The following is a 25,593-nucleotide window of genomic DNA, read 5'->3' as shown; positions in this document are numbered from 1 at the left end:
CTGCTGAAGAAAACCAGGATCTCTAAGGATAATAAGATTAGTCACATAAACACACATGAACCAGAGCTAACTGCAGCCTCAACTATTCATCTTAAAGCAGACAAAAACTCAATGTAAGGAGAGTTGGAACAGAGCATGCTCCCTGAGGTTAACTGGGCATCATAAGAGAAGATCCGTTGATTCTCCACATTAAATACAAAGGGGAGAGGAAGTGCTTGGTCCTGTATCCCCAGATACCAGTTTAGAGTAGTTATGCCAAAAATTACATTTCAGTATGTGTGAGGAGGGAATATATAATTTTATGGATTCATATTTGTATTTTGCGATTAGCATTGGTGATTTATTTCAGCATCACTTGCAGAGGTGGAAAATCTAGGTTCAGAAAATAAGTCTACCTCAGTATTTTGGTCCAATAATCTGGATTTGCTTATTGGCACAATTTTTCGGCCAAGAGATAGTACTAATTAGTGAAATCAGTTAATGGGTGGAAGAAACACATGCAGGGCTTCTGACTCATAGGCTTTCCACCACTGATATGGGTTTGGAGTTCAGTTAAACACACTTAGATTGCTGCTTGTGTATGACATATTATGTGCTGACAACTGGACTCAGTTTAATTTGCTTGGTTATAAAACCAATTTCCGTATAAGCACCCATGTTTCCTGCAGTAATAGGAATTTGTTAGCCAAATCTGGGCAGTATGTCTACTGGAAAGAGTATTGCTTCTTCCATTTGCAGTATTTGTCAGGAAACAAATACTGTACAACATTGCTACCATCTGTTGGACTGTAAAGGAACTACAGTCAACATGAACCACCCCTCAAATAGTTCGAAGTGAGAAGTAGAAGGGAGATCTTCTACATGTTCATTCCGAAGCTGTCAATTGAAGAAATTCAGATATGAAACTCAAATGTATTATCTTTATTGTGTTTTTACCACATTTGGAAGTGATACAACCCAAACTGCCCAAACCCATGAACACATTCCAACCTCCATTCATAAGAAATACACACCCGCTTCGAACATTAACATTCAAATATTCAAATCAGGGAAAATCATTTGAATAATCCACAGCAGTAATTATCAGTAAAGTAGTGTTAATTATAAGAATGGCAAAGCACACATAATTACATTAGTTTAAAAATGTTTATGTCGGTAGATTGTAATAAATAACAATTTTCACACAAAATATTTAAATTCCTGAGGAACCCTGGAATAAGTCTTTGTCGATTTCTTTCTTCTCTGTCAAAGAAAGGCTTGGTGGTTCTGGTTAACAGCAAAATTAATACATTTATGTCCAATTTCTACCAGTTACATAAATTATATCTAAGCTAAAAATAGTAAGAAATCAACATGGATAAGGTCTGTGTGGATTAAACACATTTTATCCTCATTTCAGCTACACATTAAATGACATGTTAACAAATTAAGTGCCGAATCCACAGAACACCACGCATGCTATAGCCTACCCTCAACCTTATTTTTCTAGAATTGTCATTGCCAAGTAGAATGTTTTGAAGAAAAAAAAAGAAAGACTACGGCCATGTCTGATACATTACCAGGCTCAAAACGCTAAAGCAACACGCTTGGGAAGGCTGAGGTGTTGAGGCTGGCCTTCCCAACCTGAAGAGACACAACAATTACCTGGGAGTTTACGCATTAAACCCTTTGGCTGCCTTTCTCTCGACTGGCACGGACAATTCATTTCCGGCCGGCCAAGTGCGTGCTGAGGATCTCTTTGGCCTTGTCCAGGGCGGAATCCGCGGGTACGGGGATGTGCGGGCTGATTCCGGCGCCCTCCCAGGCGGGTCCCTGCGCGGTGTCCGAGTGGATGACGGGAATGCTCAGGAAGACGTCCGTCTTGCCCACGCGGAACTTCTCTGGCGGGTGGCTGCCCCCGTTGGTCACCTCCCCGACGATCATGGCCCTGCCGACCTTCTTCATGATGTACACGAACTCTTCCGCGGCCCCGGAGGTCACCTCGCTCGTGAGGATGATCAGGCTCTTTTTCAGTCCGTAGCGTGGGCCTTTGGAAACACGTCAAACATCCGACAAGTCCGTCAGATCATGACTCAAAACAGACAAAGTCTAATTATAGATGACTAAGCTTGCAGTAGTAATAAGCTACACCGAAGTCACCTTGGGTTACTCTACGAATTCCAATTTTAGAAGGTATAATTTTAGGATATTGTGTTCTGTATAGTCGCGTTGAATAAACTTGGATTATGATACAATCTGTGAGAACACAAATTTATTAATGAATGAATGAATGAATGAATTACCTGTGAGATCTGGCAGGGTCCACATTTCACTGATGGCGTCAGTGCGTCTGTTGTACAGTTTGTCCAACAGGATTTGTTTGTCCGCGTCAAAAAAATAAGAACAGAAGCCTGCAATGGAGGAGGTGGGTCCACCTATGTTGTACCTGTTAAGAGGTTTGCACAATTATATAAACGGGATAAATTAATTTCTGGATATGACAGCAGAATAGGATGTAAATAAATCAAGTCTTTCATGCAAACTATGTGATCTTTTATTATATTCACCACTGCCAGAGTGATGATTTAAAATCATTCCTTATGTTTAAATACAGATCCATAAGGATGTTTGTGTACACAATATGCAAATGATTCTCATGTAAAGGAAACTGATCCTTTTGGCTCGGTGTTACCTGAGGTCTAGGATCAAGGCATCTGTGTTCACAATCTTGCTCCAGATGTGCTCCACAATGATCTGGGCTACGGCGGCGACTTGGTCAAAGTCACCGAACATGTCGAAGCGAAGGTAGCCAATGTTGTTCTCCAGCACATCCGTGTGGAAGGAGAGCTTGATCAGATCGGCCAACATCTCGGGTGTTGGATTCTAATAAAAAATTATTTAAAATATAAAGACTTGAAAGAATGTGTAGAGCGGTTATCAGAGTTTGTAATAAGGAGTGCATCATAACAATTTCTCTTGTAAATGTAGAGATTATTTTTAATTTTGGAAACTTTGAGCGATCTTATATAAAAAATTATGCTTGATATTTTTGAAAAGAGCCATTATCTCATTTATAAATGTTTATAATGTTTATAAATATTATTTCATTTTGTCAAATCTGTCTGCATTGCCCATCATGCAATTTATTGTATTATACAACACATACCTGACATTGCACAACATTCTACCGAGATATGTGCCAAAAATATCATTTATTAAGAAAACAAAACCTAACATCAACAACTAACTGGTGGCGTCCATCCAGCTAGTTTTTACCTCAAGAGGGAGCATAGCGAGGGTATTGCCCGCGGTCTTCAGGTTTTTGTCTCCAGACAGCTCAATGAGGTCAGCCGAGAGCTTAGCCTTCAACTCCTCCTCAGAGTTGACCATGCCGTAGTGACCCTTCTCCAAAAGCCCCTTCAGCTTCCCAGCCACGTCCGCCCCGATCTGTGCGAAGGCATAGTTCTCAGCCACCAGGCCAGCCGCCGCCTGGACAATGGCCGGGATCTGGGATCGGAGGGTTATGATTTTGACCGCAGCATCCAGGGCCTCCGCTGCGTCCACAGAGACACAGGGCGTCACTCCGACGCCCTCCCAGGTCTTCCCCGTGATGGGGCTGGTCGACTTGGCGACGGGCACCGAGACGTAAAAGTCTGTCTCTCCGACCTTCAGCTTGTCGATCTTCACAGACCCACCGGCGGTTTTCTCTCCGACTATGGTGGCCCTCTTTAGGCTTTTCAGGGCATAGGCGACATCCTCGGCAATGCCTGTGGTGTGCGCGCTGGTGAGGACGATCAGGTCTTTGGTGGTGCCGTACCTCTGGCCAAGGAGGGTGGACAGAGACCACAGCTCTGTGGTGGTGTCGGAGGGGCGGTCGTACACGTCGTCGATGTGTATGGCAGGTTCGGCGTCGGTGAAGTAAGACACGATGTACGGGATTCCCGACACCTCCCCGGTGGCCGCGTGCCGGAGGTCAAAGATCAGCGCCGATGTTGGGAGGACTTTGTTCCAGATGTTTTCCAGCAGGAGGGGCCCTATCTTCTCGGCCATCGCCTCTCCCATGATGTGGTCGATCCTCATATAGCCGATGTTGTTCTCCAGAACGTCGAGCTTGACGGAGCTCTTGATGATGTCGATGAGCTGGTCCGGTGGGAGAGGGGGTACGGCAGGAGCTGAAATGGGCACGTAGTTGGGCTCGTAGGAGACGACCACTCGCTGGTCATTGATGGTGCCCTGCACGCCGGCGGTTAGCACGGAGGCCAAGGTGCTCGCGTCGGGAATGTTGAGAATTTCCGTGTTGCTGGTGGCTTCGCCTATGGCCTCCTGCATGCCGGCTAGTTTCTCTGGGAAGGCGTAGTTATCCATGAAAAGCTTTGCCATCTCCACGATCAGAGATGGTGAGAAGGCAGAGTGGACGGTGTATACATTGCCGAAGACCACGAGCGAGGCCAGCAGTAGCAGGGCTCTGGCCATTTTAGTGTGTATTCTTAATGTTGCCGCTGTTCAGACCTCTTCTCGAAAAACAAGCTTCCGTCTGGGGGAGAGGTCCTTTGTTAAATGCCACTCTTTTCCACTGCACATACGCATAAGAGGCTTTTCCTCCCAATAAACCTTTAATCGCATTATCTTCAGTGCATTGTTAAGACTATAACAAACTAGTAATACAGGTGCCGAATGTTGTCTGAAATATAGTTGCTATATATGTGGTACTATTCAAATTAAGGTCAATCGGGGTTATGGGACAAGGTTTTTCACCCGAGCAGTACAAATAAAATAAAAATTTAGAGTCAATAAAAAAATCAGATGCATCCCAATCAATTTCTCTTTATTTGCCTCCCTGATAATCATGCCATCCTTGGTCCAGCACAGAGAATTCAAGAAACTCAAAATAGCTCAGCAAAAGAATGGAAGGGTGAATGTGTGGGAGTATGCACATTAACTTCAAAATAAATACTTCACATTACTTTGTACTTTAAGTAATTGTTCATTTCTGTATTCACAGTTGCTCTGCAGGATCCCCTGACATCTGTAATAACATTGCAAATAATAACAAACAATGCGCAATGACATTTCTAATTATAGCATAAACAAAAAAAGAGTAGAATTTCCTGGTTGCAGATTAGGTCAGTAATCCACAGTGTCTCAAATTCGATTCTGGGTGAAGGAGTCATGCTGCATAATCTGTTGTTTCTAAAGTTAGCACATGCAGGTTTGCTGAGCATTTTCTCAATCAGTAAAATGTTAACATACTGTACTTCAAATGTAGTCAACTCTTGAATTACAATATTGTATAACACAATGATATAAAACTGCACTGCCCTGTATTACAACTTTATGCACCCCCTATTAATTACACAGGTATTAGATAGAATCCTAAATATGATTATAAAAAACTACCAGCACCAATGGCTGATCTCAAATAACATTATTGTTGGTTTCAGAAATCCAGAAAGGATGCTGATGTATTACTGGAATGCACAGAGTTGAAATTTGGGCAGAGGTGTATCCAAAATGGTTACAATGTCAACATGATAGTGTGTGCCTTAGTCCCATCGGTAAATAACCTGTTATCGATATTTGGTTTGCAACAATGGATTGGTCACTAGCTTAAAAAGGAAGGTCTGCTCATGGCTGTGTCCATGGAAGGACCCAATGAATAGCTATGGTCGACATGTTAGTTTCGGTATTATCACTAAATATTTTCACTACATCGCTCAAAACAGCATTGTGATCCCACCAAAATTGACCAGCAGCAGAGAAACTCTAAACGCATTGGCAGAAATGACAGTGAACAACAAGAAAAACAACAAGAACAACCACAACAACAACAACGACAACAACAGCAATAACAACAATAATAATGATTAACTAAGAATCCCGTTTTACAAGTCTTGCTCCTATTATTTTTTGGGCCACATTCAGAGCGTCATTAGCCTGGGTTGCAATATGTGGCTCAACTCCTGAGACACTCCAAACTTTGCCAGTCACTGCACTTAAAACTACTCGATTTGGAATGGATGCATACAGGATGCTCTTCCCAATCCGATAGATAACACTCGACAGGGAGCCCCCAGTGGTTGGCTCTCCAATGACCAAAGCTCTGTTCAGGTCCTTCATGGTTCTCGTGAAGACCTCTGCTGCGGACCCTGTCATGTGACTGGTGAGTATGTACACGTCCTTTTTTGTCCCATATCTCTGGCCCAGCACCTCGGGCAGAGTCGTGACATCTGTCATGGTTGTTGTGGAGCGATCAAACACAGTGTAGAGATGCCGGAGTGGCTTTGTGTTGAAGAAGTATGTGCAGAGGAGAGGGACAGCGGTGGAGTTGCCATCGGTGTTGTACCGCATGTCAACGATCAAGGCATCGGTGCTGACCAATTTGTTCCAAACAAGGTCCAGAAGCTGGGGGCTTACCGCCTTCAGAACCTCAGCATCTGCCATCATGTCAAACCTCAGGTAGCCCACATTTCCTGGCAGGACCTCGACCCTGAAAATGGCATCCACAACATGTTGTACCTCCTCGGGGGTGGGGATTTTAGGCACCTCTTGGAAGGACTCAGGCCCAGCGTCACAATAGAAAATGCCCAAGCGGTGGTCGCCTGTCATTTCCTGGAGATCAGCTGTGAGCTGGGAGGCTAGTGACTCATAGTCCACCACAGATCGATACAAGCCCTCGGCCCACTTTGACATTAGGACCTTCCTGACTTTCGCAGCAACCTCTGGGATAGCATAGTGGACCTCCAACAGCTCTCCTGTCCCCTCCACCAAAGAATGGATTTCCTGATGGAACTTGATGACCTCATAAGCTTTCTCCAGTGCCTCTTCAGCTAAAACAATGGCATCCGGGACAACACCTCCTCCTAGCCAGCACTCTCCATTGTTGTTGATGAAGTTTATGAATGGGACAGTGACAACAATGTTTGTGTCTTCAACTTGGAGAGATTTGGAGTGCAGAAGGGTCCCTGATGTGATTTCGCCAATGACTGTAGCCCGGTGGAGTGTCTGCATAAGATATGCAAACTCCTCACCTGCCGTCGCTGTGTGGTGGCTTGTGAGCACATAGACCCCGCGTCTTGAACCATAAGGTGTATCCAGAAGGTTGGGCAAGGTGTGGAACTCAGTGGTAGAGTTACTAATCCGGTTATAGATGGTGAAGAAATGAACCGCTGGAGTCGAGTCAAAGAGGTATGACAGCAGAATGGGCACAGCCGCTGATGACCCCCCCATGTTGAAGCGCAGGTCAATGACAAGGTTGTCTGTGTCTTTAATCGGGTCCCACACCTTTTTTACAATCTGCTCTCCCAGTCTAGCTAGCATACTGGCCTCGCCGAATTCATCAAAGCGGAGGTAACCAGTGTTCCCTGGAAGGACGGTCACCTGAAAAAGGTTGTCCACCAAAACCTCAAGGAACGATGTATTGTTGGGAATTTTTCCTGGCTCTGAATCCTCCTCGATAATGACGGGGGGTTCAGCCGGCACTTTAACAATCAAACGGGGATCATTGGATACAGTCTGTAATTCATAGTTTAGCTTTGAGGCTAAGTCTTCTTCTGAAATGATTTCAAATAAATCTATAGATGAAAGATGTTGAAGGATGGTTGGGACCTTATCTGTAAATGAATAGAAGCTTTTGATTATATCAGTGACGTTCTGGATTATTTTTGGAATTGCTCTTCGGATCTCAATGAGAGATATGGCTCTGTCAACGGCCTCTTTAGCATGCAAGCGCACGTTTGGCAGGACTCCGCCTACCTCCCAGCTCCTTCCGGTTACTGGGCTAATTGCTCTGGCGACGGGGACTGTCATATAAAAATCAGATTCTCCAATCCTCAGTTTCTCGATTTTGACAGAGCCCCCTGCGGACCTTTCACCAACAATAATGGCCCTCTTCAGATGCTTCAGGGCATAGGCCAGCCCCTCAGAGACACCCATGGTACCCTTGCTGGTGAGGACCATCACGTCTTTCCCCTTTCCGTACCTCTCTCCCACGACTGTGGGCCTAGTCCAAAGCTCCGTTGTGGTGTTGAAAGGACGGTCATACACGGTGTCAAGGTGAATAGGAGGTTCGGCATCCATGAGGTACGAAACAATGTATGGGATGCCGGACATTTCCCCTCTAGCACAATAGCGGAGGTCGAGGATCAGCGAGGAGGTGTGGACCACCCTATCCCAGATGGCGTCCAAGAGGAGGGGCCCAATCTTCTCAGCAATGTCCTTTCCGATCACACGATCAATCCTCAGGTATCCCACATTGCCCTCCAGGACCTCTGCCTTGATAGAACTCTGGATGGCGCTGAAGAGCTGCTCTGGCGGGAGCGGGGGGAGGGGAGATGGCGCCACAGGGATGTAGTCGGGCTCGTAGGTGATGCTAAGTCGGGGGTCATTGAGTGCACCCTGCACTCCAGTGGTCAGCATGGCCGCCAGAGTCCGCCGATCTGATATGTGCAGGATCTCCCCACTGCTGATCGCCTGCTGTATGGCTTCCTGCATACCCACTAGGTTTTCTGGGAAGCAATAGTTTTCCTGGAGAACCTTAGCCATGTCCCGCACCAGGTCCGGTTGGAAAGAAGTGGTAATGGGAAAGAGGTGGCTAAAGAAGATCAGAGTTGCCAAAGCTACCAAAGTCCCTGGCATTTTTTAATTTATTTATTTATTCTTTAGATTGCTGGTTTTTGATCCATTCCCTTCAGTGCTCAGTTCAACTGGGATTCATTCAGAGGAACAACCCTTTGTTAGGAAGAGACAGTGTTTTCACAGCATGGCTGTAGACAAAAACAACATAAGAAGCTTTTGCTCCTAATGAACCTTTAATCGCATTATCTCCAGTGCATCAGTTAGACAATAAGAGACTAATAATTAAGGTACAACATGTTGTCTGAAAGATAATAATTAATGAGCAAGTTGTCATCGGCATTCCACCTTGCTTTAATTAAAACAATTTTTTTTTTGCTTTTGCCTAGGTGAATTTTTTGTAAGGCTGCATTATTTACTTTCATTCACTGGTTTTTCCAAAGCCATGATTCAAATTGAAATGATTAAATAACTGAAAAAATCACATGCATATGTTACGATCAATAAAATATTTCATTTCAATTTCAGTAAACGATACATTCTGACACTTTTATTGATTTTTTTTAATGAACCGTCTTCAGTTCCCTGCAGAACATTCAGAAGTCCCCATGTTCAAATCAGTTCCCTTCCTGACAGCATGGCAAAAGTACTTTTGGAGTGTGAGGTCAGGCTTTGTGAGTTCATGTCTGGGTTACCTTGAGTGGATGATATAAATACACAGTTTGTGAACACACGCTAAGGTGACTTGATAAATACTTGTAGAGCGAAATGCTTCTGTATTTGTATGGATGGCCAATGCACACATGAAGCTCAAAGCGTTGGACAGAAATTTCAAAGAATATCCATAATGTCCGAGTCGCTTGTGTGTTCTCATGTGCACAGAAAAGCCCTTTGAGGCTATATTGCATGCACAGTCTGTGAGGATTTGCAAAATCCTGGCAAAGAAAGAAATTATTTTTCCATTTTGAGCGTTACATTTTTTTCATACCCTAAATAATACCAGAAAGACTTAGATTTATTGAATTACTTTGTTACTAGATTACATTTTTCAACCATGTATTCCACCTGCTAATCACCATGGTATAATGTTAATCAAGCTTAACTTTTAATACCGCCTGGTTTACATAATCCTGTCTGGCCACTTCTGGTAGCCAATGGGAATCAGGTTTCTCATTCTAAAAATGGCACGCCATTGTTCAGTACATCAGTCAGGGGCAATGTTTGGCAGGACAGAAAGAGGATCACCAGTGGGAGTGCCATTTAAGGCAATTGCACTATTAGCAATTAGGCTAAAAGCTGGCCCAGCTTCTTCATTAAAAAAATCTGTAATACAGAAAGGTGTATGTCAATGTAGCTGTGATTGTTTTAAAGGCAATTAGCAATATATACGGCTTTTACAGCCTCATTACGCCCTGGCTTCACATTAGAAATGTGTACATTCTAAGGTAATTAGGAGCCAAATGGCACTTTACATTATCCAGAAACAGTAAGTATCATACATACAACACACAATTACAGATGAACAGCATTGGGGAAAGCAGTACACTGAGGCAGTAGGGAGAGATGCTAGATGAGGAAACGTTGGGGGAAACTTTTGGCAACGAGAGGGGGAAAGCCAGGGAGAAGAGTTACGATTTCAGTCTTGACTGGAAGATGGTGTTGGGTTCGTCATTAAAGAAAGATGGCGTTTCAAAGGTTTGGTCCAACCCTTGACAAAGCAAAATTGCGGAGGTTAGATGAGGGAGTTGCATGGCCATCAGCAGTAGAGGGCATAAGTGTGTGAGTGGGTTGGTAGTTAATAGTAGGATTTTGTAGTTGATGCTCATGCAATGTTTGTTGGATTTCTGTAAACATGGAATGACATTGTACCTTGATATTGTAGCTTGAGCATGACTTCGTATAGTACCAAGTCATGTTGTTGGTAAGAGTGGCAGCAGTGCTTGGGACCATTTAGAGCTTGTGAAGGGATCTGGTACTGATGCTGGAGAAAACCAAGTGGCATTCATCAAGATAGGATGAGCTGAACTGAGTAGATGGCGGCTAGTTCCTGTTCAGCTTTACAATATATTAATTACGTCCATTGCTCCTTATCAACCTCATTGAAGCCCTTTTTTTTAAAGTACAACAACATAATAGCCCTTAACGGTGGACAAAGTTTTTTGTGTTCTTTATGAACATACGCAGAAAATTCCAAGTTGTGTATAAAGGTATTTTAACGTATTTTCAATACAGTCCTGAATTATTTGAATATGTTGTACTTCATGTCAAAATATGTTATGTATATGAATGTTTTCTGAAATGCATTCCAGCACCCTGCATGTCATCCAAATGGTTCTCAGCAATGAACCAGTTTATAAATGAATCGATATGGGTGAGATACTTTGTATGTAATGTTCACTGGCTAATGAAATTAAAGATAAGGTGTATGTTGTACTTGATTCTGACCTCATTTTGTATATTTTATTTCTCAGTACTGGATATTGTTCTGTGAGTCTTAGAGCTTCATGTGTAAGATATTCAGTCTTACCTCTAGAGTGTGCTGTCTACACACTGTAAAACCAAGATCACCACTTCCACTTTTAAATTAGACTAGGAAAAGAAGCTGTACATGCAATTTAGGTGTCTCAAACTCAAGTCCTGGAGAGCCATAATATCTAAACTTTGCTTTGGTTTCCTTTTAATCAGCAGTTGAATGAAATGAAATGCTTAACTGCAGGAAGCGAAAGAAACTAAGACACTGTGGACTGAAATACCAGATCCCTCACATGAATAGTTTTTAGACATAGAACTGATTATGTTATGGCAATGTTGAGGACTCACCTTTTGTAAGAATCTAAGTTTATTAAGTAATTGCATGAAAAAAGGAGGCAATGTATATATATATATATACATTGTAAAGGTGTAGATTTACCAGTCTCCCAAGTCATATGGTTTATTTCATGTAGGTTTTAATGGATGTGGTTTATTCTGTTTATTGATTCCACATTTGTAGTTACACACACTGGAGAATATATCCTCTCTCCTCACAGATTAGTGAGCATAGATTTTTTTTTTCTTTTCTCATGACATCATGTCTTAATGTCACTTATTATATACTGGGTATATTGAGACACCAGTAGGCAATCAACAACAAATGATTGGTTTGGAACTTTTATTTATGGTTAAAAGACATTATCTGATAATACCACTTTGCAATGGTCTTAAAATTAATTTTATACCATGGTGTAATCACATATTTCAAATATGATTATGCAACATCAGGATTGAGACATTATAGTATTCAAAACATGGTCCATCAGATTCCTGCTGGGGAGGAATTGTAAAAAAAATTCAGTGAGTGCACATCTCATTTGAATTATTGTATTCACATTTGTACATCAGAAGCAGGTTTAAACCATTTAAAATTCAATAGAACAATATAATATAAATTACACAAACACCAGGGGTATGTTTTGGGCAGTGCGTCATTTAGTCACTCTGAATTGCTTGGTATGTTTATGCTATGTAGCAGAACCTTGAAGATAAAATGGTTCACACTTGCAAGAATCACCCAGGGAAAAATGATCAATATGTTACCAAACATGCTGACAGTCAAACAGACTAAATTGTTCACGCAAACAAATGCTAGGGCAAATGACAGACTGCCAGTTGGAATGAAATCAAACAGCTACGCTATTTGATTTTATTCCAGTTGGCAGCATGTCATCTATGTAACCCCTAGTTCCAGAAAATACTTGGAAAGTACATTGTGTTTTGAAGAGCTCTTTTAGTTTTAATTTATACAACGGAAGAGTAGTTGTCATATTTAGTGTTTTTAGTTAGCCAATAACCGGCAGGTCATTGAGAAGCAAAGACCTCTTAATCAAACCCTGTTGACTGTGTAACCCTTAATGACATTGTCACTCTTTAGAAAGTAATTTTATTTAAATCAAGTGATTAATCAACAAGAAATTTCCTTAATGAAAAAAACAGTATATTGATTTTTCATGATAAAGCAAAATGCATAATGAAAATGTTATTTTCAATCAAAAATGAAAAGTGCCTTTACTGCTGTGCTTTGCAACATGAAAATTATATTCTCTCTAACATAAATATTATATACATCACCCTTTTTAAAATGAAGAGAATACAATTTTCAATTTTCAATTTTTGACCCAGCAGACATACTTTGATCGAATATGAGAATGTTTACACATATTGGCATACATCAAATGTTACAATTTGTTAATGGTCACTGCCAGAGGATTTTGTGTTCCTGACCGTACTTGATCGTACTTCTCATGTTGGCTGAAAAATAATGGTTAATAAAATAGACTGTAGTACTCAAATGCAATTTAATTGGCTAAAAAATGGTCTCTCCCTCTCCACCTTAATGTGTGGTGAGCGTTCTGGTGCAAAATGGCTGCCGTGCATCCTCCAGGTGGGTGCTACACATTGGTGGTGGGTGAAGTGAGTTCCCACCAATCACCGTACAGCACTCAGAAAAGTGATATATCAATGCAATGATTCATCCATTCATACTATCTTAGCATCAGTATTTTCTGAGAGTTAACTTTCCAACAAAAGCATGAAAACGTATTTAAAAAGTTTAACTGAAACCCTACTGCTACATTGGTTGCTGTACAGTATGCATACATTATTTATGCTCACGTATTATTAGCTGATGTAAAGCTACCTAGAGTATTTTAAGTATTCCTACATTCAATTTTAATTTTCTCAGGTTCTAGGTACAGAATGAGTCTAAACCAACAATCCAAAGAAAAAAAAAAAAAAAAAAAAAGAAACAAATAGTTTCATAACATATCCCTGAATTGCAGTAATACAATTTCAGTGTTTACATAACAGGACATACATGTGAAAATCATGAAACCAGAATTCTTTACATAATGCATAGCTATTTCCTCCACCAAGTTGGTCATTATTCCAATAAAGGCCCCCCATAAAAACATATTTGATTTCCCATATTAATATCTACAATTGCATATTATGCCTAAGACCAGTTCAGTATTTACACTTATTTGTGCGTCTATGACTGTACATACATTAAATAAAGAATTACTACTTAATCCAGGAATGTACAGATTTACATGATAAATAGGGACCGCTCGAATGTTACCTCACTACCTACATCCGCACTCCGCAACTTGCATCTCTTCATACATTTGCCGCACGGTGATTACGTCCTTCTCTCGATACAGGACAGTAATTGGGTCCAGTTTGGTTGGGACGCAACACGCCTTGTTGGCTTTTTTTGGGTTCCTGAGGTTAACCAGCGTTTGGATCACGGCGTGCTTGGACGGGGTGAGGTCATCGGTCAACGGGAAGTAGCACACGCCCCTGCACTCGAAAGCGTCGTACTCCTTTGGCGCCACGATCCATTTGTCCCAGCCGATGTCTTTGAAGTTGACGCGGAGCGAGGTCCTCCGGCAGTAGTCCTTGCGCACCTGCCGTCGTTGCCTCAGGTGGACGTCCAGTGGGAAGCCGGCGAGGATGTCGGCCGGGATGTCGCTGCCGTCGCCGCCGCCGCCCCCAGCTTGCACTTCCGCCTCCAGGAAGGCCCCCTCCTCCTCGTGGGCCATCATGTCCCGGAGCTCCTTCGCGGCCTCTTTCTTTCGGCTGCCCAGGTCGTCCGAGAACACGACGAGGGCCGCCGAGCTGTTGCCCTTCAGGTTGAGGCTGATGTCCAGCCCCCCGCCGCCGACGGCCCTGCAGCCCCTCCGCTCCACGTGCACCTCCAGCTCGTTGGCCCCACGGCCTGACCGCAGCCAGTCTTGCACGGTGTCGGTGATGTCGAACGCCTCCCAGGAGCGGTGGGTCCCCTCCGTGTTCTCGCTGCTGAGGAAGCGGAGCGTCAGCTCGGCCTCATTGTACTCCACTGCGTATACTTTTATCGTTGCCTGAGCCGCGACTGTTGACCTCTCTTCGGGGAGGGTGAATAACCTTAGTTCCGCCATGGTGACCTCCTCATGGGCAGGAATGGAAACATTGAAAAGCAGTCTGTGCTTTGACATGTAGTCACTTTTTTCAGAGTGTGTGATCTCTATACCGGGGAACCAGGTGGGCAGAAAAGCAATAGTCAGACACACTGCTTGGCATTTGGACACACAGTAATTCAATAAATAAAACAAGCACATGCAGCCATTAGAAAGTCCTCAGCATACAGAAATGTATACAAATACATACACATACTCTAATAGTATACACATTTACACACATGTGCGTATGTGCACATTGAGGTGCAAAAACCGATACATACCCTACACATACCCACTTACCATCCCATTCCTAATGTTTTAAAGTGATCAGATCGAAATATCTAATAGTATTCAAGTGTACAGTGTCTTTTTTTACCAAACAAACTAGCTCAAACAAACTATATATGAGTGCAAATATTTCCTATTGCTTTCTCACAAGTCTGTACATGGCAATGCCATTTCATTTAGACTTGGGGAACTAGGAGAAGTATTTAAGTAAGGGAAAGTATTTACTGCCAATCCTGCAGATCAAAGGCTTCTCGTTAGGGCTGGTTCTTAAAAACTCCCTGGCATTAAACTTAGAGAGGAGTTGACTTCCAGTTCAATACAAATCTTGAATGGCATTTGCAAGCTGCTGAGAACAGTCCCAGGTGTCCTGGGTTCACCAGAGCTTTGGGTTTGTCTCCTCTACGTACCTTGGAGGAGGAAGCTGCGGATCACGTCCGATCGAGGCATGGATGACTTGTCGGTGGCGTATCTGTTGTACAGCTCGATCATGAACTGCGGAGGGTCTATCCGGCTGTGCTCCTGGGGGACTCCAGACAGGTTCAGCTTGCGGAGGAACTCCTCCTTCATGCCCTCGGGGAAGATCCCCTGTCTCTCCTGTTTGTCCTCGTCCTCCTCCACAGAGAGGTCTTCCTCAGCGCTGTGGAAGAAGTCCTCCGCCTCCTCCTTCGCAACCGCGCTGGCTAACGTCTTGCAACGGCAGTATCCGATGGACACCACCAAACTGAAACAGATGGGGATGAAGAGGTTCCTCGCAGCCTGCATCTCTGCCTTGATCAGAATTTTTATGCTTTGTGTCGGTATGCCTGAAACCAATGAGCTGAAAGCTTTCTCCAGACAATTATCTTTAAATTCACTCTCAATATGGGAACCAAAGTCCTGGTTTAGCTCTTATGGTCTTCAGTAAACATCGCCCGCTTGTCAACCAGAAAGAGAACGGTTCATCTCCTCTTATCTGGGCCATTGATGTCTTGCCTAAGCCTTTGTTATCACTAGAGGCTTGCAGTTAATGAAGATAGTGTAAACATGGACACTTGAGGGTAATGAGGAATGGACACTGGAAATTAGAAGCTACGCGAGGTCATCAGGAAGCAAATTTCTCTTCCCACTTTAGGGTCAGCAGTGTGGAAGTCCGGAATTCACATTTGCGTATATAAATAGAACCTCAAAGTGTTGGTTGAAGTATGCATCTGTTTTTTGTTTTTTTTTGCCACCCCCCCCATAATAATTTGCCCCCAATTTTATGGGATGGTTTGCGACAGTATTATTACACAACACTGCCTGACTTTATGATTGCCAGAGTGTATATCTAAATGGTACTTAAAAAGTTCCTCATAGCAATGGCCCACACAGCAATGACACTACCTTGTATATACAGTGAGTTGTACATCCTTCAACAAAAGATTCCTATAAGGTTTCCTCACCACATCTGTTGCCGCAAGTGCCACATACCCTGAATATCTTGCAACCAGCAGCCAAGGTTATACCATGGGAAGCTGAGAGAAAGGTTAAGAGCCTTGAGGACATTGCCCCCAGTTTCTTCACATCTTCACTGCGTGATCTCACACAGCAGGCGATGCTCAATATTAGGCTGCCTTCATCTACAAATGCTTGCCAGAAAAAATAAATGAAAGCATGGCAATTAACAAATTCTATTTCGGCAGAAAGAGGAAATTTTTAAATTGGTTTTTCATTCTGGAAACACAAAATAAAGACTCACTTAGAATGGAAAGAGTGAGACTATTGCCCGTTCAAGTTAAAACTGGTGTATCTCCAATAGTGCAATTCAGCCCATTGAGATAAAAAGACAAGGGAAAACTGAATAGAAACTCAGAACAGGAACTGATCATTTTATTTTTTAAATTACATCTGGGTCAACATTGTAATAATTATCTGAGAATAGGAGTAAGGTCACGTGTGACTATTATTCACACAAAAGTGAATTTATTTGGTTTACTGAACCGTTATTTTGACAAATAATGGTAGTTATTGGTAGTTAATTCTTCATCATTTACAAGTATTGAAACAACAACCACACAACAATATTGCTACTAAAGACTTATATGAAAAACCTATACAAATGAAAACAAATATTTCTTGTTTTTTTGTGAGAATGAAGAACATTTTGTGGATACCAAAAAACATAAGAAAATAAAATGTTATCTCAGGTGAAACTGATGAAAATGTATATTGCCAACTTTGTCATGATAATATTTTTTTAAAATGATAAAACACAGTATATATTTACATGGCATAGTAATAAGTATGGGTAAATATAATTATCTGACCTATCTATCACCTTTTTACATTTCTTAAATCATAGAACTGATTGAATTATAGATACCACCTGAAGCACTCAACACAAGCATTCTGTTAATCATGGAAAATTGCGAGATTAAATATGCCAATAATACTGGTAACGTAACGTTATTACAATAATACAGCAACATTATAGAACTGTATAATGTTTAACTGTATAGAATAACAATGTGACAGGTTAGCTGGGTTCATAGATCCAATGGCACATTTGGGCCCATACTTTTAAATCTGTGTATTGCCTGCAAATAATAATACTACTAATACTTCTGCTTCTATAATAATAATAATAATAATAATAATAATAATAATAATAATAATAATAGAATTTATTAAATACTGACGTTGTGTGTTTAGAATCTCATTTTTAGGGTAAGAATTTGAAAATAAGAAAATAATTCTCCATAACACGTGATAATACCAATGGTAGGCACACAGAGTAATTCTGGAAAGTCAGGTGTAAATATACTCCCACAATTTGTCCTTATTGTCTCAAAGATATGAACTCAGCAGAGAATGGACATGATAGGGCCAAAAGGATGGATTATTAAGATAAATGAAAGGGAAGGGATAATCAGTAAAAAATGGTCGGGAGGCCAGTTAAATAACAGGAGGTTACTGGCCACAAGGAACAAGTGTATCGAGGCAAACAACAAACTAGGTGACATACTTTGCAGACTGAAGGCTATGAACACTTTTAGAAAAACAACATTGATCAACAGTGTGGCATTCGGAGCGCAGTGCGTCCAAAAGCCTAGCTCCTGGACCACCACTCAGCTGTGCATCACACAACAAGTCCCCTCCATCAGATCCCAGCACCAAGCCTACATTTCAGCAAGCCTGCAGGACATTGGTCCAACCAAAGTTTTAGTTCGTTCTTTGCATTCTCCCCTGGGATCTCTCTATCGACAAGCGCAGGTCTGGACGGACATGTTGGGGTAAATCTTTAACACCATGTTCTTGGCCTCGTCCAGGAACAGGACACTCTGGGAGCTCATTTTGTCCGGAACGCAGCAGGGCTCGGGGATTCCGGGAGTGATTCCCACTGCTTTCACGATGCTCTGTATGGTGGCGTGATTGGATGGTCGGAGAATCTATCAAGCCAGAGAAAGCAAAAAATGGGGTGTCAGAGAGAGCTTGCCTCCTTAGGGGGAGGGATTCTCTTTGACCCGCCCACACACTGCATATCAATGAGGATGACTAGAGCAGTCGAGTACAGATCAACATGCATTACATGCAGTGAAGTATCTCTCTGTTAATTCCAGATTTAGCAAACCAACAGATTTAGATTTAATAGATTTCACTTAACACATTGTATTGATGAAGGCAGAGGCTGAAATGTTTCTTTAGCCTGATCTTCAATGAAAAATATTGTATATGGACATAAAGCAAGAAACAATTACACATAGCTCCCCTTATTTGTATATTTGAAAAATACAACTGATTAATTCTTTGTAGATGTTAGACATAAATCTTACTATACTGTACAACAGAAAGTTAATATCCATTGCAATACAATACATTGCTTCCTAATCTCTGAGGACAGATGTGTGTTTTACACACAATAATATCCACAATATTCACAGAAGCCTAAAATGACTTATAAAAGTGCCAAGATATCTTGAATTTACAGCTGTGTGTACAGTGGCCCAGTTATTAGCCATGAACTCAACAAACATTTTTTTAAACATCAGGTTACAAAAATTTACAAATAAATTCATGAATTTTGTTTTTCTTTCAGAGTTTGACCAGTTAAATTTGGTGATGCCTCAACTAACGAATATGTGTTTGTAAAAGAAAAAAGGAAACGTGCATTTAAACATGAAACAAAATTATGGAAAAAGATTGACTAAATTAGGACATTAAGTGGTTAGCAGGACTCTTGCTTTCTGACCTTGGGGAGGGGAAAACCGCAGGTCCCAGAGCAGTAGTAGGCATCAAATGATTTTGGGGCAATTATCCACTCGCTCCAGCCAACGTCGGCGAAGTCCACCTTTAGGTAACGCCTGGCACAGATGCGTGGCTCGCTCCACTGGCGCCTCCTGGCCTTCTTCATGGTCTTCTCATCAAAGCTCAGGACCTGGGGCTTTCCGGGCCCTTCCGTGTCTCCTGAGCCTTTCCTCTGGCTCTCTTTCATGGTCGAGGACTTTGGCTTTGGTGGCAAGTAAGCGCTTTCCCACAGCTCAGCGTTCTTCAGAGTGCGGTACTCCACATCTGGGAGCTCGTTGTCTTGGATGGGGTCCCGGACACGCGTGTCCCTCTTCGCTCGTGCGTCGGGGGAGGTGTTTGGGGATCGAGCGTGCTCCTCGGTGAGGGGGAAAGGGTCATACCTCTGTAGGGTCGCGGCCACGCTGTTTGGTTCTGATATAGCGTGGTCATCGGCAAAGACCAGCACATAGGGTAAGTTGGACGGTGAGAGGCGATCCTGGTGTCTCTGGTACCCAGCGATGGAGTTGAACTCGACTGAAACCATGGGCTCACCCATCTTCCTGGCCTCCTTGATGACGTGTGATATGTCTCTCGATTGCCACGTGCCTCTCTTGTGGGGGAAGAAAGTGATGTTTCCCAGCAGTGTCCAATGGCCATTGCCTGGTGAGGCTCCTCTGAAGATGAGGTGGAAGGGGGGCAGCTGCTGGAGGTGCTGCGGACGACAGGATGGGGCCCTGAAACGCTTGCAGGCCCAGGAGCGTTGCAGTGGCCGTTGGTTGAAGAAGAAGTGGACTGTGGCTGAAAGTACCACCTCAGACTCCGTGATGGAGGTCAAGTTGAACTGGTAAAAGTCCTGACCGATGATGTCTAAATTAAAAAACAAAGTAAGAATAGAAAAAGAGAATTGTAGAGGAATGGTCAATATTCATTCTTACATCTTTTGGCTTGAACAACAGTTCTACATTTCCTTTGCGTGTGACTCCTGGTGAGGTACACGGGACAGGAAAGACATGCATTACTTTGGAATCAAGCTGAGCCATATGGAAATGCTTATCTAAAACAACCTTATGGTTTCTATTCTATGAGCCTCTAATAATGTCTGGCTGCTTTTAATAGGAGCTAATCAAACAGTCCCACATACATCAAACTGTTGTGACACCTTGAAGGTGTTATTTTCTGTGGTCCTTTTATTCCTATAATTAGAATGCAATAATATGTGAATATAAAACAGGCTATGCGTTAAGAAATGGGTCTAGGAGAAATACTGCAAATTCCCTCAGTATCAAAGGAAAATATATGAACTTCATTTTTCCCTTTGGCATTGAAAAGTTAATCAGTAATTTGAAGCAATTGCACAATGTTGCCACATTAAATCGATCCACCAGTCAAAACCTCCAGCAAAAAGTGAGTATAAGCTATAGAGCATCATTTTTCTGTGGTGTTGTTCTCATATATCATAGTATGATTGCATGTCATAAAATTTGCATTTTGCGTTGTCAAGTGGCCTAGGTGTTTTCCCTTGTGGTGGAATACATTCCATCCCAGCTATATGGATGGGGAATCCACAGGAACAGTGTTGCCAAGTTGTAATGAACGCCTAATTTATAGGGAACTTGAGTTACTTGGGGAAACTTTGCATTGGGAGAAAAGAACCAGAATGGGGGACTTTTTTTTTCTTTTTTTTTTAGTTATACCACTTGACATCATAAATTAGCCAGTGGGAATGTAGTGGCAATGTTGTGTGCTGGAATCAATTAGCAATAAATGAGTTGTCCACCATATAATGAAAATGTTGTTGTTTACTCTTAAAGCACACTGAATTCTGCTAAGAATAACTATGCATTCAACCAGCCAGGAGGAATTGTAGCCCCAACATAATTGTATCATAGATGTGCAGGATAGGGAAGAGGGGGGCTTTCCTTTAGTTGAAAGTGCCCCTTTTAAAAAACACTTAGTCCAAAAATCATATTATCTATTTCAATTGTTATTTTGCAGAAAACAAAAATATGGGGAAAACTCACAATTATTAATGGAAAAAAACTGTCTCTTTTGTATTTAGGCTCAGAACTGCAACACTTGGCCAGATATTTTATTTTGGGCTGCGACATATAGCCGTTGTCCTTTCAAATCTATGGCTGTATCTGCTGCCTATATTTTATTCTTTCAAATCATATCATGCATTTATTTGAGTGGAACATGCACAGCTTTCAACACAGGTGTTAGTACATTAAGGGTTTTGTCCAGGAATTGGATCAAACAGGTAATCTGCATCTCCTAGGAAGAACAATACTACAGTAATAATAAACAGTAAATAGTTTGTATTTTCAATTAATTTGTCATCTTTCTTCATTATTTTGGTTTGTTAAAGTCACGGGGCAGGGGGGTTACAAAATAAATAAATAAATAAATTTTTACAATGAGATAAACCAAACATTAAATTTAATAAGACCAATATTACTAGTTTTACAAGTGCTGTTTTATTATTATTATTATTATTTATTTCATTATTATCTATTATTATTATTATCATTATTATTATTATTATTGTTGTTGTTGTTGTTGTTGTTACTATTATTATTATTATTATTATTATTATTATTGTTATTATTATTAAAAAGAAGAAGAAGAAGAAGATTTGACATAGCAACTGGCAACTCTGCACGGAGCAGAATAACCCTGCCACAGCGAATGAAACAGTAAAAATAAATAATGATTTACAACTCTGCCTGAAGCTCTTAGTAACCCACAGATGACTTTCAAGGATTCTCAGACAATCTTTTGATTCCGACAGAAAAATGCAGTATCGCCGGAGGGAATTTTCTAATTGTGTCTGGAAATGAACTTCACTGATATGTGTATGATAGATGTGTGAAGGTGAATATTTTACTTATAGCCATATGTAGAGGTGGCGCTCTATGACTTCATAGTCATTTGTATTACCATAGTCATCTACTTGATAACTGCTTGATAATCTCACAGAAGAATGGTGAGCCCACTGTAAAATTAAAATAGTGTTAAATCAATGATAGAGTAAAGTTCTTTTTTTCTGATATGCTACTTTACAGCTCATTTGGTCTTTCTTAGAATTGAAAGAACAAAGTTTTACTGTACACGACGGAGCGATTAATTTTGCCGCAATTACATACTTTAATTGAACACGATTTTTCACAATATTAGTTTTTAAAGTAAGAACACACACACACACACACACCCACAAACAAATGACAAAACAAATGACGAAAGTAGAAAATAAAATAAATAAAAAATGGGGACAACTTGTCAATACGTTTCTGTAACGCCCCCCCCCTCCCCCCCCCCCCCAATTTAACGTTGCAGCATTGCTTGTCAATTTTATTTATTTTTTCATTAAAAATAAGTAAATATTGAAAGTTGCCAACTCACCTGCTCTTGCCTTTAAACTTCTAACAGTATTCCCGTCTCTCGGTCGGTTGAGCTCTCGGTTGTATTTATCATAGAGCTTGAACATATGTATTGAGACCATGTCTCGCACCGATCTGTCAGTCGTTGAGGTGTCCCAAGTTTGACCATCCGCTGCATCAAACACTCCGCTGTCCTGCCCATTTCTTGTGGCATCCTCAGACGCGGCTGACCCGAGTCCAGTTTTTAAACAGAGGAATGCATGCAACAGAAACACGAATATAACTGACATTATGCCTGATATTTACTAGGATTTGCAGCTTTTATTATACACCTGTTAAAAGAAAAATGTTTGGAACAGAAGTGACAAAAATTCAGGTCAGAAATAAACTTCTCAGAATCGGTCAGTTTTATATCCAGGTTGTTCGAAAAGTGTATTCTTGCAATTCTTAACGTGCGCACCACTGAAACTTCTGATGTAGATTTAACGCGGTCCTTACACTTAACACACTTGTTTCTTCTTACCGCCAGAAGCCAAGGGGTAACGCTGAAGCAGTGAAAGATGCTGACGTCTTCGGCTACCAGCCAACGAGTGCAGTTGCTACTGCGCAACATCTCCTTTGGAAGCCCCGTGAAGTGAAAAGTAGGAACGCACCACATCCATCAATGCGCAACAGAGTCAGCCCAATACACTATAGGGGTCATTTTAACGAAACCAAATTAAACCGAATAAATTCGATTCAAATTCGATGTTTAAATCTACCCCAAACACTGACAGCCAAGCTTGATTAGCAACAACAAGAACTATTAAACATTTGTGGTCTCCACAATAATAAAAATACAGGTCTATCCAGACATATTGTCAGCAATAAATGCCCTTGCATTATTCTTATTCTTATTCTTATTCTTATTCTTATTCTTATTCTTATTCTTATTCTTATTCTTATTCTTATTCTTATTCTTATTCTTATTCTTATTCTTATTCTTATTCTTATTCTTATTCTTATGTGTGTATATGGTTAACTGTGTGTACATTTATACTGAATTTAAATGTGTTGGTGATATAATTCTCCCACTAAGACAGTGAAAAAAATGTGAAGTGATAGTTAACATCTGCACCCTCCGCTCCATAAAAATCCCCCGCCACCATGCTGGATTTTTGTGGATAGGGTGAAAGTTTCTTTTTTTTCTTTTTTGCCTTCTTGCCGAATGATGTTAATAAATAGCAGAACTGTGGGTTGCTGGGAGAGTTGCTGTGGGGCTCACACTTTCAATCCGCTCGCCCCCAGACCACCGAACAGCCAGAGGTCCATCGGCTTGTAAACAGGATCATTATTAGCATTTCGACATCCATTCAGATACTTTGTGAGGAGCCAGCTGCAATTTGCAATAGCCTGCCAGCAGTTCGGAATGGAAACAAAAATCCATGCCTCATACAAAAGGATTTTTAATTTGTCTCAAAAGCACAATCCCACCCCACCCTCTGGAACATATGAAGCCAGAATTTTGCTTATAGCTTTTTATTAATCTCTGTATTGCAAGTATTCACCTAAAAGATGCTTCTATCCAGACCAACCTACAAAGCTAATATTGAAAACAACACAAGTGTAGGTTACTCGTAAATAATAACTCCACAACTCCACAAACCACAGTATTTAGTGCAATTAATAGCATTTATTTCATATAAAAGAAATACATTTAGGAAAAGAGCAGTTGCTTGGGGTATCAGGAGATTGAATTAAATGTAGGCTGCATTATATTGAATATTACTTCCATGTTTTTCCTTATGAGATTATTTTAATTTGATCCAAACTTGTATTTACTAGTAGTATTTGTTTTCATGGATGCCAGGCAAACTCACATTATGCAATCACAATGTTCATAAATCACAAGAATTTCATATTGTTTCACTTCATTTTCAGTATGATCATATTACTCGCTCTGTCCTGTCTTTTATCATTGCTTTGAAAAGACTGCATGTTCCTTTTTGTTTCACTTTGAGGCATACATCTACTCACTCTTTGCCCTTAATAATGACTCCATTAGGATCCATTCAGCAGCCATCCATATGTATTGCCCACTTGATGCCATTACTAATGAGGTTTATTACCATGACATATTGCACTTGAATTTATATGGCATTGTATCATTATTAGTTTAGAAAGATACATTCCAATTTATTTTAGATACGTTTTCTGCAAATGACACCCACGATGAAATCTGTTTGTCACATGCAGGCTTTTGAAGATGAGTTATAACCCTCAGACATCCGATTAGGTCTGACAACAGAATTAGTGTTTGTCATTAAATGGTAGCTACCTTCCTGCAGATACCTTTTTATTACTATTTTTGGCTGGACTGTAACAGCGGGGCCAGCCCTATAAACACGAATGTCTGTGACTGAGTGGCTGAGTGATGAAGTTACACCATTGGTCGGCCGAGTTTTCGCACACCCACACATGGTCCAGCCATATACTAGGTTTTGACCTGGTCTTGTTTATAGAAAGATAAAGAAATGTTCCTTTTGACCAAGTTTGCTCCAACATGCTCCTTTTGCTGATCCTGTGCTCAATAAATAAATGTCCATCATGATGGCAGAAAAGAGAACTTAGTTGTTCAGCATGTACAAATTCTCTCTTGATCAGCCCCAACTTCAGTAGGCATGATCGGCACAAGCACTTAACCCAATTAATAGGAATATTGTTAAGAAATATCATATTTTCAAAGCCTTGCTTTGACATTAAATCGGGAAATATTCCTGGGTGCAAACGTGAAGTAAAATGGGCCTTTTGGCCATTACTCTAATGCAAACAAGGATGCAAAGACAGAAAATTAGTGTAAATGGAACACAGAAAGCATGCAAGACCATAAGAGTAATATGAAATTCTTCCACTGGCAAAGTTTTGTTGGCCATATAATATACTTGCACTGGATGGTCCATTCTGCATTACATTACCTCACATAGCCATAGAGGAAAATATAGCATGTGAAATGGTTGAAGCTTGTGTACATTGGGGGAAATGTGGCCCTATATGGCCCTAAATATATAGATCATTCCCATTTTGTCCCCTGAACCAGTGTGAGAAAACAACATAAAATGGACAATTGGTATCAGTATTTTCATGAGTCATCAATGGTAGTTTGACAGTGAAAGACTTCA

At 41.2% G+C, this 25,593-nt stretch overlaps 3 protein-coding genes across 4 annotated transcripts; all 3 read right to left on the bottom strand.

Moving 5' to 3' along the window:
• Positions 1–908: 908 nt before the first annotated feature.
• On the bottom strand, positions 909–8,694 carry rbp3 (retinol binding protein 3). Of its 2 annotated transcripts, XM_064320841.1 has the most exons (5): positions 5,877–8,694; positions 3,256–3,500; positions 2,672–2,862; positions 2,283–2,425; positions 909–2,027 (listed from the first exon to the last, which is right to left on the bottom strand). In XM_064320841.1, the coding sequence occupies exons 1-5, from the start codon at positions 8,611–8,613 to the stop codon at positions 1,702–1,704; spliced, it is 3,642 nt and encodes a 1,213-aa protein (XP_064176911.1). In that variant the 5' UTR covers positions 8,614–8,694; the 3' UTR covers positions 909–1,701. The 2 variants fall into 2 exon arrangements, with proteins under 2 accessions (XP_064176911.1, XP_064176910.1); XM_064320840.1 differs by lacking the exon at positions 5,877–8,694 and having other exon boundaries at positions 3,256–4,553.
• Positions 8,695–13,487: 4,793 nt separating this feature from the next.
• On the bottom strand, positions 13,488–15,925 carry gdf2 (growth differentiation factor 2). Its single transcript, XM_064325119.1, has 2 exons — positions 15,221–15,925; positions 13,488–14,590 (listed from the first exon to the last, which is right to left on the bottom strand). Exons 1-2 carry the CDS (start codon positions 15,573–15,575, stop codon positions 13,671–13,673), a joined length of 1,275 nt encoding a protein of 424 aa, XP_064181189.1. The 5' UTR covers positions 15,576–15,925; the 3' UTR covers positions 13,488–13,670.
• Positions 15,926–16,633: 708 nt separating this feature from the next.
• Positions 16,634–23,069, bottom strand: LOC135247413 (growth/differentiation factor 10-like). Its single transcript, XM_064320839.1, has 3 exons — positions 22,458–23,069; positions 19,021–19,922; positions 16,634–18,220 (listed from the first exon to the last, which is right to left on the bottom strand). The coding sequence occupies exons 1-3, from the start codon at positions 22,723–22,725 to the stop codon at positions 18,029–18,031; spliced, it is 1,362 nt and encodes a 453-aa protein (XP_064176909.1). The 5' UTR covers positions 22,726–23,069; the 3' UTR covers positions 16,634–18,028.
• Positions 23,070–25,593: the final 2,524 nt, after the last annotated feature.

Source organism: Anguilla rostrata, chromosome 2 (assembly GCF_018555375.3).
Source record: "Anguilla rostrata isolate EN2019 chromosome 2, ASM1855537v3, whole genome shotgun sequence".
Lineage (NCBI taxonomy): Eukaryota > Metazoa > Chordata > Actinopteri > Anguilliformes > Anguillidae > Anguilla > Anguilla rostrata.
The sequence above is the reverse complement of the archived record's forward strand: the minus strand, read 5'-3'. Positions and strand labels throughout refer to the sequence as shown.

Coding starts and splice junctions, on each gene's coding strand:
- LOC135247413 (XM_064320839.1), bottom strand. CDS start 22,725: ATGTCAGTTATATTCGTGTTTCTGTTGCATGCATTCCTCTGTTTAAAA. Junction 19,923..22,457: donor AAGTTTAAAGGCAAGAGCAG/GTGAGTTGGCAA, acceptor TTTTTAATTTAG/ACATCATCGGTCAGGACTTT. Junction 18,221..19,020: donor GCGGTTTTCCCCTCCCCAAG/GTCAGAAAGCAA, acceptor CTGGCTTGATAG/ATTCTCCGACCATCCAATCA.
- gdf2 (XM_064325119.1), bottom strand. CDS start 15,575: ATGCAGGCTGCGAGGAACCTCTTCATCCCCATCTGTTTCAGTTTGGTG. Junction 14,591..15,220: donor CCGCAGCTTCCTCCTCCAAG/GTACGTAGAGGA, acceptor TCCCCGGTATAG/AGATCACACACTCTGAAAAA.
- rbp3 (XM_064320841.1), bottom strand. CDS start 8,613: ATGCCAGGGACTTTGGTAGCTTTGGCAACTCTGATCTTCTTTAGCCAC. Junction 2,426..2,671: donor GCCTTGATCCTAGACCTCAG/GTAACACCGAGC, acceptor ACCTCTTAACAG/GTACAACATAGGTGGACCCA. Junction 2,028..2,282: donor GACCCTGCCAGATCTCACAG/GTAATTCATTCA, acceptor GTGTTTCCAAAG/GCCCACGCTACGGACTGAAA.